This window comes from Lytechinus variegatus, chromosome 3 (assembly GCF_018143015.1).
Source record: "Lytechinus variegatus isolate NC3 chromosome 3, Lvar_3.0, whole genome shotgun sequence".
Lineage (NCBI taxonomy): Eukaryota > Metazoa > Echinodermata > Echinoidea > Temnopleuroida > Toxopneustidae > Lytechinus > Lytechinus variegatus.
In genome coordinates, this window is record NC_054742.1 from 34,782,876 (window position 1) to 34,801,869 (window position 18,994).

The 18,994-nt window shown below is 37.0% G+C and overlaps 1 protein-coding gene across 5 annotated transcripts in view; it reads left to right on the forward strand.

The window, feature by feature from the left end:
- The first annotated feature begins 1,331 nt into the window (after positions 1 to 1,331).
- LOC121410860 (CLIP-associating protein 1-A-like) overlaps positions 1,332 to 18,994 on the forward strand; it is a 73,512-nt gene continuing 55,849 nt past the window's right edge. For 3 of the 5 annotated variants that reach the window (XM_041603209.1, XM_041603207.1, XM_041603210.1), the window contains exons 1-3: positions 1,332 to 1,519; positions 11,834 to 12,371; positions 16,346 to 16,424. In XM_041603209.1, coding sequence (XP_041459143.1) covers positions 12,189 to 12,371; positions 16,346 to 16,424 — 262 coding nt within the window. In that variant the 5' untranslated portion in view covers positions 1,332 to 1,519; positions 11,834 to 12,188. The remainder of the gene's footprint in view (positions 1,520 to 11,833; positions 12,372 to 16,345; positions 16,425 to 18,994) is intronic. The other 2 variants (XM_041603208.1, XM_041603211.1) reach the window with 1 other exon arrangement.

Sequence of the window (18,994 nt, forward strand, 5' to 3'; positions counted from 1 at the left end):
GTGCTCGCATATTTTGTTCAGTATATATTTTTCCTTTTCATGTACTGAGTGCTTAAATCAGTTTTTAGATCGGTGATATAAAACTATATGTATTTTTCTGAGCCTGTGCTTTGCTCACTCACACTTTCAGTGAATTATGGTTTGGGGACCTGAGCCTGGGATCCTCTCACCCTGAAGTATTATGCCAGCTATAGGTAGGCTTATAAACTGGGGTGGAGAGAGTCAGTGGGCCTATGTAGGCCTACCTTGTACCACTGAAAGACTGTTTTCGAAATTCGCCTCCTGAGGGTCTATACTGCTATATGATAATAATAACAATAAAAACATTCACAACCACATCTTATGTTAAGTCAATATTTTTTTTCTGAAGGCTGGTGTCGATTTAAAAAATTTGGTTTGACTTTGACGGTCTTGGAGGTATGGGTTGACATTTTGCTTCCTCAAAACTTTTGCGGTCTTATCCATACAAGAGGAGGATGTCACCATCACATGCTCTTCCTGAATACGGGCATTCTGCTGATTATTAGGACTGTCCTGTATGTAAGATAAAATACAAAAATAAAAAGGGATATTATATATGAATATATTCACTTTAACAGCAGATGAAGAAATACGAAAAACACCAGTAATGATCGCCTGTAGTCCCTATATAGTCTGAATGTTTTAGGAATGAGTAAACTTTATGATTATGTTCTTTTATACTCATCATGACTGATTGATCTATATTACCATAAACATTTATCTCCACACCTTTTTTCCACATCAAACTTGCAAACTTAACAAGCCCTTTAGGTTTTTTGTGCATGCCCAATTTTTGTAATTTAATAATTATCTGCCAACCATAATTTTATCATTACCTCTATTTGTCTCAGTTGTGTTCTGTTGATACCTTTGCTTTGTTGTTATAGTTTTGTTCTCATTTCGTTCTTATGAATTTAGAAATAAATACTGAATTGAATTTCGGAGCATCATAGGCCTACTAATGATCGACATTATTTCGACTAAATATAAAAATTGAATTGTCCCAACTAAAGTCTTCAAAGAGAAAGAGAGAGAGAGAGGGGGGTTGGGGGAGACATGAGATATATAGGGTCAACATAAATAGGCAGGCATGCATTCACAATTTAATGTGAATTAGAATTATGCCATAACAATACCATATGATAAATAAAGTATTTTCGTTCCACCCTAAGCTTGACCATTGTTGTTATCAAAGTCTTATTCATTATTCGCATGGAGTGTTCCGGTTGGATTACTTTGCTTGTGGTGGTGTTCTTTTCATGAAATTGGACGTACTCCCTCTTCCGTTGCAAGATCAATCGATAATTCCCATAATGACGTCACACATTTGAAATTGGTCAACATGGCGGTATAGCACTCTTCGCGTTAATGTAATCCAAGGCACAGCGGTATCGAAATGAAACTCTTTCCAACTCTGGAATAGTGGTTACACACTTACTGATTGTAACTATTTCGGGTTAATCAAGAGAAGTGCAGTTCATAAGTTATACAATATAAGGTGAGTATACTATACAAGATCTGTATTACTTGTCAGTGATGGGAGAAAATGATGTTTCTGAATGTATTTGGGTATTTGTAAATACGGTCGGCAGAGTTAACTGTGTGTGCGTGTGTGTACCGGTACTAATGTATTGATAAGTGTTGGTGCGCCGCGTCTAGGCCAGCTGACCGGTGGTATAGTGCTGCCTCCAACATGCTGCAGATCTCCGGCCCGGCCTGCCGTTGACTTGAGCTGGCTGAGGCTCAGGGCAGTCCAACTTCATGCAAAGCTAAAGTCCATGCCAATGAAGCCATACTATAGTAGATCTATCTTTTATTGCCCCATTGCCCAATTATTGCCTCATTTTCAAAACCCATCTTGGATTCTTGGGTTTTGAAAATGATTTTAAAAATGGCAGAATCATGAGAATAGACCTTATCGCAAATAGATTCACGCAAAAGGCAGTAGAGGCGCTGGTCAGAAAATTGAGATCGTCCCAGTTTACAGGGACTGTCTCAGTTTATAAGGATTTCTTCACACAAGAAATCTAGGAAAGTTCATTCACCTGTTGAGTGCCGACACCAATCAAGAAGAGTGCTAGTCAATGACAATGTAAACATATATTTCGGGTTTCATAACAAGATTATTGGAAGACGGCAAGTCATAATGAATAAACAGTGAACTGGGGGGAATTGAGGTCACTTAATCTATTTTTAGCACTCTCAATTCCCCTAATTGCTGTCTTTGTCCCGTAGGGAGAAGTGAAGAAAAAAGGTCCCCAGGCATAAACAAGGAAAGTCTCAATTTATCAAGACATAATTTGTCTTGGTTTATAAGGATATCCTTGTTTTCTGGGACAATCCCAATTTCTGGACCAGCGCCTCTACTGAAAGGATCATGCCATGAGATCGCAAAGGGGGCAATAGCGCCGCTGTTGTCCGGATGCAACCATGCGAGCGCAAGCAGCCGATAGTGTATCAAAATACGATTGACGCCCGCAGCCTACATTTTGCTAACCCAGGGAACTCCCGCCCGCGTAGTGGGTGGGAGCCCAGGACCTTACGTGTAATTTGGCATACTCACCCGACAAGCGTGAAGTATGGTCAAAATAATTCTCAGAATAAATAGTTAAAACAGAAATCAAGCACTTACCACGATTATATGGATGAAGGTCTAACGAGTGGCAGTTTCCCGACATCTGGGCACAAACTGGAACCTCAAAAAATCGAAAAGTTCTCTCCTACCCCCGTCTCGATCGGCCATTTTTGTTATGAATCGTAACAAACTGGCCGATCGAGACTGGGGTAGAAGGAGAGAAATTTTCGTTTTTTTGAGGTTCTAGTTTGTGCCCAGATGTCAGGAAACTGCCACTCGTTAGACCTTCATCCATATAATCGTGGTAAGTGCTTGATTTCTGTTTTAACTATTTATTCGGAGAATTATTTTGACCATACTTCACGCTTGTCAGGTGAGTATGCCTTTACACGTAAGGTCCTGGGCTCCCGCCCGCGTAGGAGAGCGATTTATTGAGCCCCACGAAATAAACGTGAAGGACTGTTAAATATAGTTTATAAAATGTGGATACATCTATAGGGGTAATCAAGTATCACTCACCAGTCTTACGTACAATGTAGGTTGCATGATCAAGGTAAACTGTCATTTATTGTCAATGAACATAGTATTGTACATGTATCATTATATGAATTGTGTTTTTTGTAAATAATTATTTTATAGTATTAGTAGTTTTCAAAGTCAGTACTGTTGCTATGTTGAATAGCGCGATGTACATGTAGGTGAGACTTTCAGAGGTGCTCCACTTGTTCCTTTTAGTAGATTTGACATTTTCCGAACCTAGAAATGTTCTTTCCGATGAAGTTTTTTTCTTGATTCGTGTTCCTATGGGGTCCTAGAACAAATTCAGCTTGGTTGCCAAAAGTTGCCATTTGGGCAATTTTGCTAATTTGCATAAATCCAAAATGGCCGCCAGATGCCATCTTGAAAACCTAACTTTTGAACCCCTGTCCACAAAATGATGAGTAATGACTCGTTTTAGGGGTTTAGAGATGTGTAGAACTGATTTCTGTAATCATTTTTGCAATATAAGGTCATCTTTAGGTCAAATCCAAGATGGCCGCCATATGCAATCTTGAAAAATTGACTTGCTCCCTTGCCCCAGAATGACGAGTAATACTTCTATTTAGGGGTTTGGGGTGTGCAGAATCCATTTCTGCTTTCTATTTTGCAATATAATGTCATCTTCAGGTCAAATCCAAGATGGCCGCCATATGACGCCATCTTGAAATATCAATTGTTGAACCCTTTGCCCCAGAATCATGAATAATAACTCTATTCATGAGTCATTAGGTATGTTGATTCAATTCATGTAGTTATTTTGCACAAAAGATAATCTTCAGATCAAATTCAAGATGGCCGCCAACCGCCATCTTGAAAAATTACTGTCTGAGGCTTATACGTGTTAGAACTAATGTAAAGGGATTTCAGTAAGAATACTCATTTCTTTTATTAATTCTCAAGTTCATTTCAACATTAATTGCTCAACTTAGAATGAATCCTCTTTAGGTTTGGGCTATCCATTTCGAGTGTATTTTTTAAGGTCTATTCATACCTTTGTACTGAAGAGGCTTTTAGGGTCTTATTTCAATTTGAAAGTGTTTTATCAATATTATTTTTCTAAATCAATGTGTCCAATGATTGGTAGGCATCAGTTCGCCTTAAAAGACGATGGTGTATCGCTTGGCCTTACATTTTTGAGAGTGACTATAGAGCACCACTCTAGAGTGGCAGTCTCTAGAGCAAATTTTTACAGATGAAGGAGGAGGGCGCTGAGACACGTTTATATAGAGATGCTGCCCTAGCCTTCCTCCTAGGCCTTTGGTCTGCCAATTTAGCATTCCGATTATTTTCTGACGTCTTGACCCCTGTACCTAGTAGCTCTCCGTAGAATGGATGGCGACTATCATCTACACCTTCATAAGTGTTAGTGTCTATGCCGGCAAGTTTTATGTCATATTTGCATGTGTCTTTAAAACGGAGGTGTGATCTATCGATGGGGTGAGACCAATCACACAACTTACCTTACCTTGGCGAATCCAAGAAGGGATTCGCCAAGGTTTCATGTGGCAAACATGTCTAACCACTTGAGGTGCCTTTGACAAAGGAGCGAGAATAAGCTTTTGATGCCAGCACGTACGCTGAAGGGCCTCTGTATTTTTCACTTTGTCCTGCCATTTAACGTGCATGATACGTCCGAGGCAGCTGACGTGGAAGGTGTTTAGACACTTTTCTTGGTCGGCGTACGTTTTCCAGGACTTACTTCCGTGCATGAGCTTGGCCATGACTGTGAAAGATTTTACAATCCTGATGCTTATATGCTTGTCCTGTGAAAGGGGACAAGAGACATATAGTCGGTCCAAGGTAGGTGAGGAGTCCACCATAACCAGACGAGTGTGTGCTGTTGATATACATATCTGGAGGACAGTCGGTGTCTTGAGTCTATCAGGATTTCTGACTGTCTCAAAGTCTGATGGATGGTCCAAACCCCTTACATGCACAAGACAGGCAGCTGTTATGTATGACTAGGTCTTGTACTCCCACTTCTTGAGAGGCAGGGGCGACATCGTTTCCGTAAAACATTTCACGAATGAGAACAATCCTGACCGTGGAACAGTCTTGGGGAGCCTATCTTCTTCAGGAGGCTAAAGAGTGCACTCCTGCTGACCAAGTCAATGGCTCTTGTCAGGAGGAAAAGTCCAATAATAATTATAAAGGAAGTTAATAATTAAATCAATTTTTTTGAAAAAAAAATACGGAGAAATCACTTTTTAATTCAAATAATACTTTAAAGTCATTTCACTGGAAAAGTATGGTTGCACAGAAATAAAAAAGGGATCAAAACTCCCGAAATCATAGCCCAAACCTTGAATGGTTTAATTCTAAAGTAAGCGGTTAATGACGAAATCTATCAACCATCTGACCATCTTAGACATGACTTGACCTCAAACTAAAAATGGAGTGATTAAAAGAAATGAATCATTCTCACTGAAATCCCCTTACATGAGCTCCAATACATAACAACAACCTTATTAGGGACAGCACTTCTTCAAGGTTCAATAGTCTCGGAAGTAGTTTTTTTTTTCTTAATATGGCGTTTAGTGGTCATGTTGGATTATTTTGACCTGGAGATGATCCTACATTGCAAAATTATGAACAGAAATTGAATAAACATACCAAATAACTCACGAAAAGAGGGATATTATTCATGATTCTGGGACAAAAACTTGAGAATTAATAAAAGAAATGAGTATCTTACTGAAATCCCTTTACATTAGTTCTAACACGTATAAGCCTCAGACAGTAATTTTTCAAGATGGCGGTTGGCGGCCATCTTGGATTTTATCTGAAGATTATCCTTTGTGCAAAATAACTACATGAATTGAATCAACATACCTAATGACTCATGAATCGAGTTATTGTGCATGATTCTGGGGCAAAGGGTTCAAAAATTGATATTTCAAGATGGTGTCATATGGCGGCCATCTTGGATTTGACCTGAAGATGACATTATATTGCAAAATAGAAAGCAGAAATGGATTCTGCACACCCCAAAACCCCTAAGTAGAGGTATTACTCGTCATTCTTGGGCAAGGGGAACAAAAGTCAATTTTTCAAGATTGCATATGGCGGCCATCTTGGATTTGACCTGAAGATGACCTTATATTGCAAAAATGATTACAGAAATCAGTTCTACACATCTCTAAACCCCTAAAACGAGTCATTACTCATCATTTTGTGGACAGGGGTTCAAAAGTTAGGTTTTCAAGATGGCATCTGGCGGCCATTTTGGATTTATGCAAATTAGCAAAATTGCCCAAACGGCAACTTTTGGCAACCAAGCTGAATTTGTTCTAGGACCCCTTAGGAACACGAATCAAGAAAAAAACTTCATCGGAAAGAACATTTCTAGGTTGGTGTATTGAGCCTATGAGACTGTCAAATCGACTATTTTTAGAATTAATAGAAATGATTTAACATGTAAATTGATCAGATAATCAGTTCACATGAATCTGTATGTTAAGGAAATTCCATTTACATGTATATTTTGTTGACATCATATACATATCCATGTTTTATTGTCTCACATTACTGTCAAAACCAACTGGTATGAATTCATAATCAAAATATTATTTATCTGAGATGCAGCTGTACAGTTACATACATGTAGAGTCATGGATGTACATGGTACTATCCTGGCCTTGTCACACATTGTCAGTGGAAGTTAGCTGTTACACTTTTAATGGCTTTTCTTCTGCAGTAAAATGTAAAGTAACTTACATGTAGTCTGTTTAAGAAATGAAGTGAATGTGTTCTGCAGCTCAGTAGCAAAATCACCTTTTCACTATTAGCGGGATCGTTTCAATTTGGGAGCAGCTGATTTTTAAAAAGTTCTCAAACTGAGATGAAACATATTATGTATGAGTGCCTGTATTTGTCCTCAAAAACCCTGAAGCACACCACAATATAGGATAAAAGACTCTTAATTAAGATACATGTAGCAATTTATTCGCCAGATTTTGAGAACCGTCTGGTAGACGGATTAAGCTTTTGACCAGTTTTCTCAAATTCAAAGTCTGTTGGCGGTTGGGCTATGCACTTTATTAGTGATTCTAAGTTTTGGATCTTTCTTTTTGTCTCTATAAGCGCCGCTTTTTAGACGGCGGTGGCGTCAACATCAAATCTTAACCTAACGTTAAGTTTTTGAAATGATTACTGAACATCCTGCCAGAGTTTCAGGTCACATGACAAAGGTCAAAAGTCATTTAGGGTCAATGAACTTAGACCATGTTGGGAGAATTATTTTCAAAATCTTAACCAAAGGTTGTATTATATTATGTCATTATATGAATGGTGTTTTTGTAAATGATGATTTTATAGTAGGTTTCAAAGTTAGCATTGCTGCTATACAGGGTTGGCGGATTTAAATCACGTTGATTTAAATCGTGATTTAAATCGCGATTTAAATCACCATGATTTTTTTTAAAAAATCATTGATTTAAATCACTTCCATTGAAACATGTACAAATCATGGACAAAGTATTTGTTCAATGCAGTTTTAATTCTTCAAGTCAACTGAAAAACTTTGAATTAACTTTATATCAATAAAAGATCAACAAAGTCTTCATATCTACTTAAAACAAATTAATAAAATCAGGTAATTCCTTAAAAACTACAGATGTATGTTGTCAATAGGTACTCATTTTTTGTAAATTATGTCGAGTTTTTCTTCTGAAATTTTACATTCTTTGTCAGTTATTATTAGTCAATTTCTTTCTTAACGTAAAGTTTTCACATAATCCAAAGACTTTTCAGAGAGCAGTTTGTAAAAAAAAAAAATATAATATATAAGTCGATGAGAAAAGGTTTGTTGGCAGTTTTCCAGTTTTGATCCTTCGTCTACACATAACTACTTCTGTCATGTAAAATAAAAAATGATACCTGCATGTAATCAACATATTTAACATGCCTCTTATTTCGTATTGTTACATTTATCATACATTTGATGTTTTGAATAACATAATTATAAAAATCACATTAACATAATGTAGTACAGTCATAATTTGACTGTTGAGAAAAGCTTTCTCTTATAAACCTTTTAAGTCACTGCAGCCCATTTTATGTTCAGTGCCTCAAATAATGGAAGTTTTGTATCTGCATGTAATAATGGAAAGAGCTCTATAACAACAATTTGCAAAACTCTGAATAAACATTTAACACTGTATTTTAATGTTAAGATGCAGGTACTTCAGTTACAATCATTGGCAGTTGTAAGCTGTGTCTCATTTAAAATAAAATACTTCTTTTTGTAATACATATGTTGTAATTTAAGCAGTTTTTATCCTTTAAGTTAAAAGTAAGTAGATTTTTTTTCATACTTCATGGATCAAACAGATATTTTTGTAAAGAATATGGGAATAAAAATTGTAGATTAATGTAAAAAAATCACAGTAACAGAATGTAGTATAGTCACCCTTTGACTAAGCTACATGTACCTCCTATATTGTTCTCCAAAACTGAGAGTTTTGTATCTATATCTGTAGCAAGAGAAGAGCTTTTTATCAAAAAGATCCTTAACATATACAGTTGTAGTCTCTCTTTGACTATTGTAAAGCTGTGACTAATTGAAAAAAATCATTGATGAGAAATAATTCTCTTACAATGTACATGAATACTAGTAATTGGCAAAGGGTTTGTTGGCAGTTTTGATAAGGGATTTTTTCTCTTGGATTTTTTTAAATATTTGAATGAAAAATCCCAGAGGGGAATTTTCTCTACTCACTGGAAATTCCCTATGGAATATTCCTTCATAGGCCTATGTATGATAGAATTAAGTTCAGATACATGATTCCTCAAATTTATTTTTAATTGTCCATTTTTACTGGATTTTAATTACAAAATATGTGGTTAAGAACAATATTAGGGGTGAAATGTATAACATCAATATTGATGTCATTGTAAGAGTAAGGGGGGGGGGATAATTACCCTTTTTTTCGAAGGAACTTTAAAAAAATCAAAAAAATCAAAAAAATCTGATTTAAATTAAAAAAATCTGATTTAAATCAAATAAATCCGATTTTTTTGATTTTTTTAAAAAAATAAAAAAATCGCCAAAGTTAGCGTTGCTGCTATATCGTGCAATGTAGGTGAGACTGCCAGAGTAGGGACAGTGATTTTCCGTTTCAAAAAATCGCCTTTTCCGTTTCAGAAAATCCCAAATTCCGTTTCAGCATGTCAGAAAACGGAAATTCCGTTTCCCCATAGACTTTGTACACACAGAAAAGTGGCAATTCCGTTTCCACATTGAATAGCAAAATTACACGTACTCGCACTGGTCAAAATTGTATCTGCTACTGTACGAACAACACAATAGAATCCGTCCTAATCGCATCTATGCGGGTGTATATAAAATTTTGACAAAGAAATTTAGCATGCATACATCCTCACCTTTCACATTATTAGCATTATTTCACGGTGAAATGATATTTCATCGATAATTTTGGGGTTTTTTTGACATCGTTATCATCTGTCAATGGCGTTTGCAAATCCGCCATGATATGATATGTGTACAGTGCAGTGAAGCTCAACCCGGCCGGCCACGCCGGGTACGGGTGCGGGGTTACAATCGAGTGTGCTGATATCGAGTGCAGTCACGATGTATGAATTGTCATGATTGTAGCGAAGTGAGATCGTGTTTTCTGGGGTTTCGTGGCCATTAAATATTCCCATTTTGTTGTGATTTTGGAGTAATTTGTGTTGCTATTCTGTGTATTTTGAGGGAAAATATGTTTTCCTTTTTTTCCGTTTGAAATGCCACTTTCCGTTTCAAAAGGCCCTTTCCGTGAATTCCGTCCGTTTTCCGCGATCGCGGAAAATCACTGCCCCTACCAGAGGCGATCCACTTGTTTTTCGTTAAAATCAGCAAGACCTTCATGTACCATGAATGAACAAACTAAATGCAGTACAGTACTTGTAGGCCTATTTGGTATGACAGGCAAAACTCTGCCATGCTTCACCTTCATGTACCATGAATGAACAAACTAAATGCAGTACAGTACTTGTAGGCCTATTTGGTATGACTGGCAAAACTCTGCCATGCTTCAGATGGATAAGAAAATCATTGATGTGTTAAATAAGGGCAATTCATACTATACAATGTCACATGTGTATTCAAGTTGTGAAAAACTGCTGGAGTGATAATTTTTCCAAGTGCATCAGATTTACAGCCCTTTATAACCTCTGCATCCCTGAATGCCCCATTACACTGTATATTCTGAGCCCCCCATAAAAGCTTTATACTTTATAGGCGGGGGGGGGGGGGGGGGCAGAGTGACGTCACATGCACTTAACAATGACAGCACTAACCTTCAGTGCGATGAAAACAAAGTATGAGAAACACAATTATGTCAGAAACAGCACTGAAAATTTTAGAAAGATTCGTAAACTTCCAGATAACAAAATGGTTAAAACTCAATTATCCTGATGTTCAGCACAAAGTATGAATGAGATGTTTGTGGATTATGCTTTGTAGGCATGAGTGAGACTATAGGCGCCGCTTTTCTGACGGCGGCGGCGGCGTCAACATCAAATCTTAACCTGAGGTTAAGTTTTTGAAATGACGTCATAACTTAGAAAGTATATGGACCTAGTTAGTAAAACTTTGCCATAAGGTTAATCAAGTATTACTGAACATCCTGCATGAGTTTCATGTCACATGACCAAGGTCAAAGGTCATTTAGGGTCAATGAACTTTGGCCGATTTGTGGGTATCTGTTGAATTACAATCAAAACTTTAAAAGTTTTTGGATCTGATTCATGAAACTTACACATAATAGTAATTAAGTATCACTGAACATCCTGTGCAAGTTTCAGGTCCCATGATCAAGGTCAAAGGTCATTTAGGGTCAATGAACTTTGGCCGAATTGGGGGTATTTGTTGAATTACCATCATAACTTTGAAAGTATGTTGGTCTAGTTCATAAATCTTGGACATAAGAGTAATCAAGTATCACTGAACATCCTGTGCAAGTTTCAGGTCACATGATCAAGGTCAAAGTTCATGTGAGGTCAATGAATTTCGGCCACATTGGGGGTATTTGTTGAATTACCATCCTATTTCTGTAAGTGTATTGGTCTAGTTCATAAAACGTGGAAATGAGAGTAACCAAGTATCACTGAACATCTTGTGCGAGTTATACAATGTAGTAGTTTTCAAAGTCAGCAATGCTGCTCTGTTGAATCGCGTGATGCAGGTGAGACGGCCAGAGGCATTCCACTTGTTTTGTATAATTTTATGTAAATAAACTGATTTAAAGATTCTAAGATGTGATATTCTAAATTTCTAATGTCATGAAAGTTTTTGTGTAATGATCTTTATCTGTCGTCAATTCAATTTCATTTCATTTTAATTCAATTCATTTCAATGTATTTGCTAATAAAGTCCATGAAATTAAACATAACATTTACAAAGAATTATATTCGCAAAGAAAAATAACAATAACAACAACAACAACAACTTTACATTGGTTTGAATAAGGAACAAGCCTTGTGATTAGCTGACCCAATACATGTAACATACAAAGATTTTACATTGATAAAATCAAAATAACTAACGTAAAAGGGGGTGTTGCCTATTTGCCTATTATACAAAAATGTGTGATTTTTGTGCAATATTTTTTCTGTTAAATTATGTGCTATTCTCAAACTGTTCAGCTCCTATTTTATCTTAATTGATTGTTTTTGTTTTATTTATTTCTGCAGATTAGTACACACAAACACTTTGTCATCCTGAAGAGGAAAATACCTTCAAGTGCTACTATTTTAGGTTTCGTTATGATCAAACCGGAAATCAGACAGGAAGAGTATCCATGTACGTCCATCTAATCTGAGAGCACATTAACATTGCATATCTGCTGGATTATAACAGATCAGACACTGCAGAGACACAATACATATGTACCATGTAACAGAAAGGGTTTCCTGTCAAAGCTTTCAGGTTGCATTTTGGTTATTTTCAGAGCATATCACCCTGAAGTGGAAATATCCAACCTAAAGTGCTGCAGGATTTTACTACTTGTGAGTTTACCTCCTTCAGAGGGGCTTGACTATAGACAACATGGCGGGGAAGACATTAGATGACATATTCAATGATGTCCTGAAACAGGACACTACGTCCAAATTTCAGGCTTCAGAGGATTTGCAGAACTATCTCCAGGACAATAAGAATTCTCTTCACTGTGATAATATGGACAGATTAGTGGATGCCCTAGCAGGATGGGTGAATAGTAGTAATTTCAAGGTGAGTAGTACTACATGTATAAAAAAATCAATTAAGTTATAAATCCTGTTTTGACCTGTGAATGAAATTCAATGAATATGGTCACTGATTTACATGTTTATGGATCTTAGATAAATTTGCCTTACCTGCTCTTTACCACTTCACTCGTTTATGAATACTCCTGCTATGATCCCTTGAAGCCCGTACAATATAAATTCTCGTATGGAGTCATAATCCAGCTAATTTATAGCCTTGGAACAAATGATTTTTAGCAAAATTAAGCGAAAAAATCCTTATAAAGTCATTAAAATATGCTGCATTTCCATTTTCCAGTTCCATTTTCGTTGGTGATAAATAAAAAATATGGATAATCAATAGGGGGAGGGATTGGGCTCTCACATACTGTAGGGGAGACCGGGGTTAGTTGGAACATGGGGTAAGTTGAAACATTGTAATTTTCTTTAAAGCCTGTAAGTAGTGACCTGTAAGATAAATTTATGCATTACTGCCCTCAATTTATTGCAATAATAATTCAACATGTTGAATTATTATTGCAATAAATTGATGGCAGTATTGCATAATTTTTTTTACAGGCTTTAAGAAAATTACAATGTTTCAACTTATGGTATGGGGAGTGCCACTTTGACCCCGTTTTTCACTCCTCCATTTAAGTTCTCTTATACTCTGAAGTCTGAATGACAAAATTTCTGTTCAGAAGCCATCATCGATTTAAGTTCTCTATACTCTGAATGACAAAAATTCCGTTCAAAGTCACCCCGCTCCATTCACATGACCCCTCTTACACTGTATAAAATCTCCATTCCTCAGCTTACCGAAATTGTCCAGCATGAGCACCGCAAAGCTACATATAGCTGCACGCACGGCTTCACAATTTACCCTTTATACCATGCTGCTAGTACCATGCATGGTTATGCAAATGCTAGCGTGCACCGTATCTCCATTAACGCTGGGGCCCAGAAGGAAAACTCTGCTTGAACCCGGACTGGAAGGTTTAGCAGAAAAATTTCCGGGTCCTGGATCGGCCCGAAACTCCGAGCACTGCTCAGCACTGCCGCTGCAGTGCCAAGAAGCCTGGCCTCACTCGGTGCAGGCTATCGCTAGATTTACATGTACTGTAGGCCCTAGTGCACTTTCGCATCATGCGATGTCAGCAAACTACCGGTACAACCTAAATTTTTGTCCAAATCAATTTCCCAAATATCGATCTTAACCTGATTTTCAACCACATTGAGCATCAGGAAGTCCTTATACATGTATCAGCCTTGATCCTGATTCCATCGTTCAAATTCTCAGATTTAGGGTCTCAGTACGTCAATTAGATGTATGTGCTGAATTATTTAGCGATTGCATGTACATATATGAGCTGATATCACACATGGAGGAAATGGTCACATTATCTCGCTGTTTACTTGGTATTTTTTCTGAGACATAACAGCTTCCGATCTTTGCTCTTAGCTCTCAACTAATCCGGACAGGCTTGGCCCAATGGAAATCCCCCCAACTCACTGGTCTCCAAGATTCAGTTGGCCCAGCTCCCAGTATTAACCTCCTTACAGTGCAATACCGCGATCCTGTTCCGTACAACCTGTTTTTCGCACTGCCAGATATATTTTTAGTTCCCAAGACCCTGTATTTTAACCTGACACCCATTTCAGGGTTTCGTGAAGCACATCCCCATCTTAATGTAATTTGAGTTCAGGACAGCTTCAATGTACATTTTGTATGTATAGTGTATCTCCTTCATGAATTGTTTTTGGCTACTTGTTTTAAAATGGTTTTAAATCTTTGTGATTCTCATTTTTATGCTCAATACAGCATGTGTTATATTGAGACCTGAATCATCCTGTTTTTTTTTGTTTTTTTTACCAGTGACTGCCTGCGATTTTTTGGCGAAAACCGGTGGATAAAATAAAGAATGTCCCCAAAGACTACGAATTTCAGTCATTTTCAGGCTTCATTTCCTTATCTAGATCTGTATCGAAACTTTCAATATTACATGTACTTCCAAATTTTCTTATCAGCCAAGTACAGTTTTGAAAATAGTATTACTGAGCAGGATTTCTCAGATTTTCTTGCTTGAATTGGCTTGTACACTGTAATGTAATACTAGTACATGTAGTCCTCATTGCTGGGAAGTAAATGAAAATGCAAACAGAACAAAATTGCTGTGTCCATGAAATATTTACATGTAGGGCCTGTGTATGGACCATATTTCAGATGTTCCTGAATCACTGACTGTTTTATCAAGTTCATCCGTGCATGTTCATGTGCATGTGGCAGTGTTTGAATTCGCTTCTCATACAACGTGTAGATCTAATATATTTGCTAAGGTGTGGTTAAAGGCGCTACATGTAACTGTAATAGAAATGATTTGGTGGTATTTAAAGAGAAATTCCAGTAGTTGCAGTTAACACTGATTTCATGAGAAAGTCTGTAAAACAAGGCTTAATTGCCAGTATATCATCGAGGATCTAGATCTGGTACAGTTACATTCACTGGACTTTGTGAAATCTTGCAATCTACGCTGAAAAATGTTCACACCGAAAATCCCCAACACAGATAAGCGCACGTGGGACAATATATAATTATTGCTTAGGGCGTCGGGCCCGACGCCCTACTTGAATCCCGTGCTTATTTGCTGATTTCTCAGCAATTACACAATTTCTTCCAGAATCCTTTGGCACATGCGTTTTATTTATACAAACAGACACTTTAGTGGTCATTTCATTGGATTCTGTACGAACTCATTTTGATATCGTTACCAAAACTAGCATTTACCTTTAAGTCATAGTGTACTTGAGTATACTATGCCTATTGACCTTGGCATGAACATGGAACATTCCACACTGCTCAAGCTGTCCACTGTACCTTTACATTTATTTCTAAAATTTAATGTGCTTAAGAAAACTTTAAAGCATTACATGTATCAGAGTCTTGTTGTTTTTAATTGTACAGTGGAAATGGAGCACTATGCATGTACTGTCAGTCTGTCACAGAGGAAAATACTGAAATCTCATCAAAAGCTGATAACAAAAAAAAGTTATTGAATTTCAAAGTTTGGCAGTATCTTGTGTAAAAGGCCTATCCTTGCCATCATGCATATTCTATGGTGAGCTGATGATGTCATGGCCTCACTTTTCCTTTTTCATGCATGTACATGTATGTAATCATAATTTTTGGCCATACACTGCATGTGTCATGTTTCCCTTGTCACAAAATTGTTTCAGCAATGGTTACATGTATCTTACATGTAGTTAATCAGTAAATTCAGGCCTAATGTTATATACTTATTTTTAATGATATAATTTTGTTTTCTGGGTTGAGTCATTATTTACAGACAGTGTTACAGCATATTTTTATTTCAAGTCTACTAAATTTAGTGGGCTACAATACACCAATTTAAATATGTGGGGACAAAGCCATGTGGTTTGGATGTAGTACTCTTAATACATCCTGTCCATTTGAGTTACATGTACCTGGCGACATCCCCCCCTTTTTTCAAATTGAACTGTTTATGAACATTATAAGTTACCCAAATAAAGTTTAAAAAGTCAACCAAAACACCATCTGAATTGAACTTTTTCATATGAGGAGCCTTCTTGGAATCAGACATCTAACCATTATATTTCAGACATCAATTAAAAAAAAATGAAACATTTTTTTTTTCATTTTATGATGTAAAAATGTTGTTTCAGAAAGATATTTACTTTTGTAAGTAGGTAGACGGGATGAAAACCCAATTACATGTACAATTAAATCTAATACCCAATAATATAAATTATTCTGAAAGTGTGAGATTTTTTTATTTCATGGTCTCAAACAATTTTTGGGTAATTTATAATGGTCACCAATTCCCACAAAAAGGGGAAATTCATATTGATCTGCATTTAAAAAAGTATGTCTAGAGGTTCAGTTCAGCATGTGGATTTTATTACATGTACACTAACTAATTGATGGATCTATTTTTTTTCCAGATATCTCTCTGTGGTCTTGAGTGTTTATCATTACTTGTTGATAGAATGGGAGAAAAATTCAAGAGTCATATAGGAACAGGTAACTTTCTTAATCATTATTTTTTGTGTTAATCTTCTAAAAAGTATCTTTCACTGTAAAATAGATCTGCACAATCTCTCTTTGCAAGAACCTGAATGAGTGGTCCTGTAAAGTGGTCCTGTTATGGGTGTGATTAAAGGGCTGAGTCAAACACAAGTTTAACTGCAGTGTAAGTGACCATAAAGGTGACTGCACACCTTACGACTGGTCTGCGACTCGATTTCAGAATAAAATGTAATATCTCTGTTAGGCCCGTTTCGGGTACACGTGTACACGCACGGTCAAGTCAGTGCACGTGTACTAAATTCCATCACCGTGTACATGGTAACATCTGCATAAAACTTGCGTGGGACTGCAAAGTCATTGAACAAACTCACAGCCTCACATTAATTCTTAGTCCAAAGACACTGCACATGTTTTAATCACTAATATGTCATTGTATTTAAATTAACCTAGAGTGAGTTTACTTCCAAAATCGCCGATTTAATCCACATTTATTCTGGAGACTCAAGTTTTTGTACCACACGAAATGGGTATGCTCCGGTCAGTGCAGGGCCCTAGTTAGTGCCGACGTTCGTTGGATGCGCAATTTGCATACTGTACCGTACATACATGCACAGATTGTTGCAGAATTGAGTGTGACTGAAGTTATCGATTAATTTTCATTATTTTATTGCCAATTTGAAGAGCGTGTGTTTGTAGGCTTGTAGCACATGTGTATTAGCGTATAACACGTAACGAGACTCTCGAAAGCGTTCTTCAATCACTTTTTGAGCCAATTTGGGAATCACCAATTGCGACAGCGATCATTGCTCCTGCAGTTACGTGTTATACGCTCATAAACATATGCTTCAAGCCTACAAACACACGCTCCTCAAATTGGAAATAAAATAATGAAAATCAATTGATAACTTCAGTTACACTTGATTCTGCAGCGATCTGTGCATGCATGTACGGTACAGTATGCAAAATGCGCATCCAACGAACGTCGGTGCTAACTAGGGCCCTGCACTGATTTACTTTTGCATTCTTTATTAATTCAATGCGCTGCTAAACTTAATAAACTTTTTAATTGCACCAATCTTTGTGGATTGATACTTCTAACTTCTCAGGTAAGCTTTAAAACCATGACTTAGTCTACATGTAGGAAACACTGAAAACATACTGTAACTCCCTCTCACTCAGTGTTTACAACGTGTACACGACCGAAAAACACGCCGTGTACACGTGCATCAAAAATGGACTTTCAAACCGGGCCTAATCTTTGTAAGTGTATATTAGTCTAGTTCATAAAACGTGGACATAAGAGTAACCAAGTATTACTAAACATCTTGTCCAAGTTATAGTAGTTTTAAAAGTCAGCACTGCTGCTATATTGAATCGCGTGATGCAGGTGAGACGGCCAGAGGCATTCCACTTGTTGTTTACTACACGTACCTGTTTACTTCCGGTAATCAACAAAACAATATGGTAGGGAGATAATTCTCATACTGTACACTTGATCAACAGTGTATTGTATCTTCAGGTCTGCATGCAATGTATGTTTGTGGGGAAATTTCCTGCCAGTATGTACATGTAGGTATGAAGGTCAACAATACTGTAAAAGATAATTCACCCAATTTCCTATTTTGCTTCACTTGTGTGTGAGGTCTCTGACCCATTCAAACATACAGTACATGTACATTTATGGAGTTTTAAGTGACTGGCCATTATGTACTGTAGGCAGACATGTAAATGGTCATGTGTCATGAGGTTGCCCCCTTTTGCGTTACATGGTGATTTTTGCTTTCGCGACGCACTTTCAACTTTAAAAACATTTATCTGACAAAGTATACACCCTATGATAGCAAAAGTATACATTTTCTAAAAGGAAATTGCACAAGGAATCCAAATCTGCACTCAAAAATAGTATTAGGTGTAAGGCAACAGTTTTACATGGACTTGAATAGGGAAATTCTGATATTTTTTTTAATCTCATGGTTTTTGTCATAAAATTTTGTGTAGTCCCCCTATGACAAAAATAATGCCATATTATGACAGAACACATTCAGACCTTTCTAACCATATATCATTGTGTAGGGTTCATGTTCAATTAGTGATCTGAAAATCGACCCCGACTTTAGCCCCCCAAAATCATGCGTTTCAGGAATCGTATACTATATATCTGGTGTTATAATGCTTGCAATACCAACATTTGTTGGGTTTTCGTTGCCTTGTACATGTACATCAGAATTTATAAGTTATTAACATTTTAAAAGGAATTGATGGTACATGTAGGTACATAAACAATGCAAAGGAAAAGTAACAAATGAAATGTAAGTTACACAATTTCCTTACCGAGGCTCTTATTACAATGATCTGCCAAGTGATGATGACATGCAAGAGACAATGTCTATAGGTTCAGGAGTAAAGACTGAAACAAGTTTGCAGATGCTATACGTACAAACATACATATGACCACTGCAGCTTCATGAAAGAAGTTTTGAGGGGGGGGGGGAATCAGCCCCCCCCCCCCCGCAAGATCTTGGCTGCCGATTGAGTGAGTACCGCAAACATTTGGACAGGGGTAG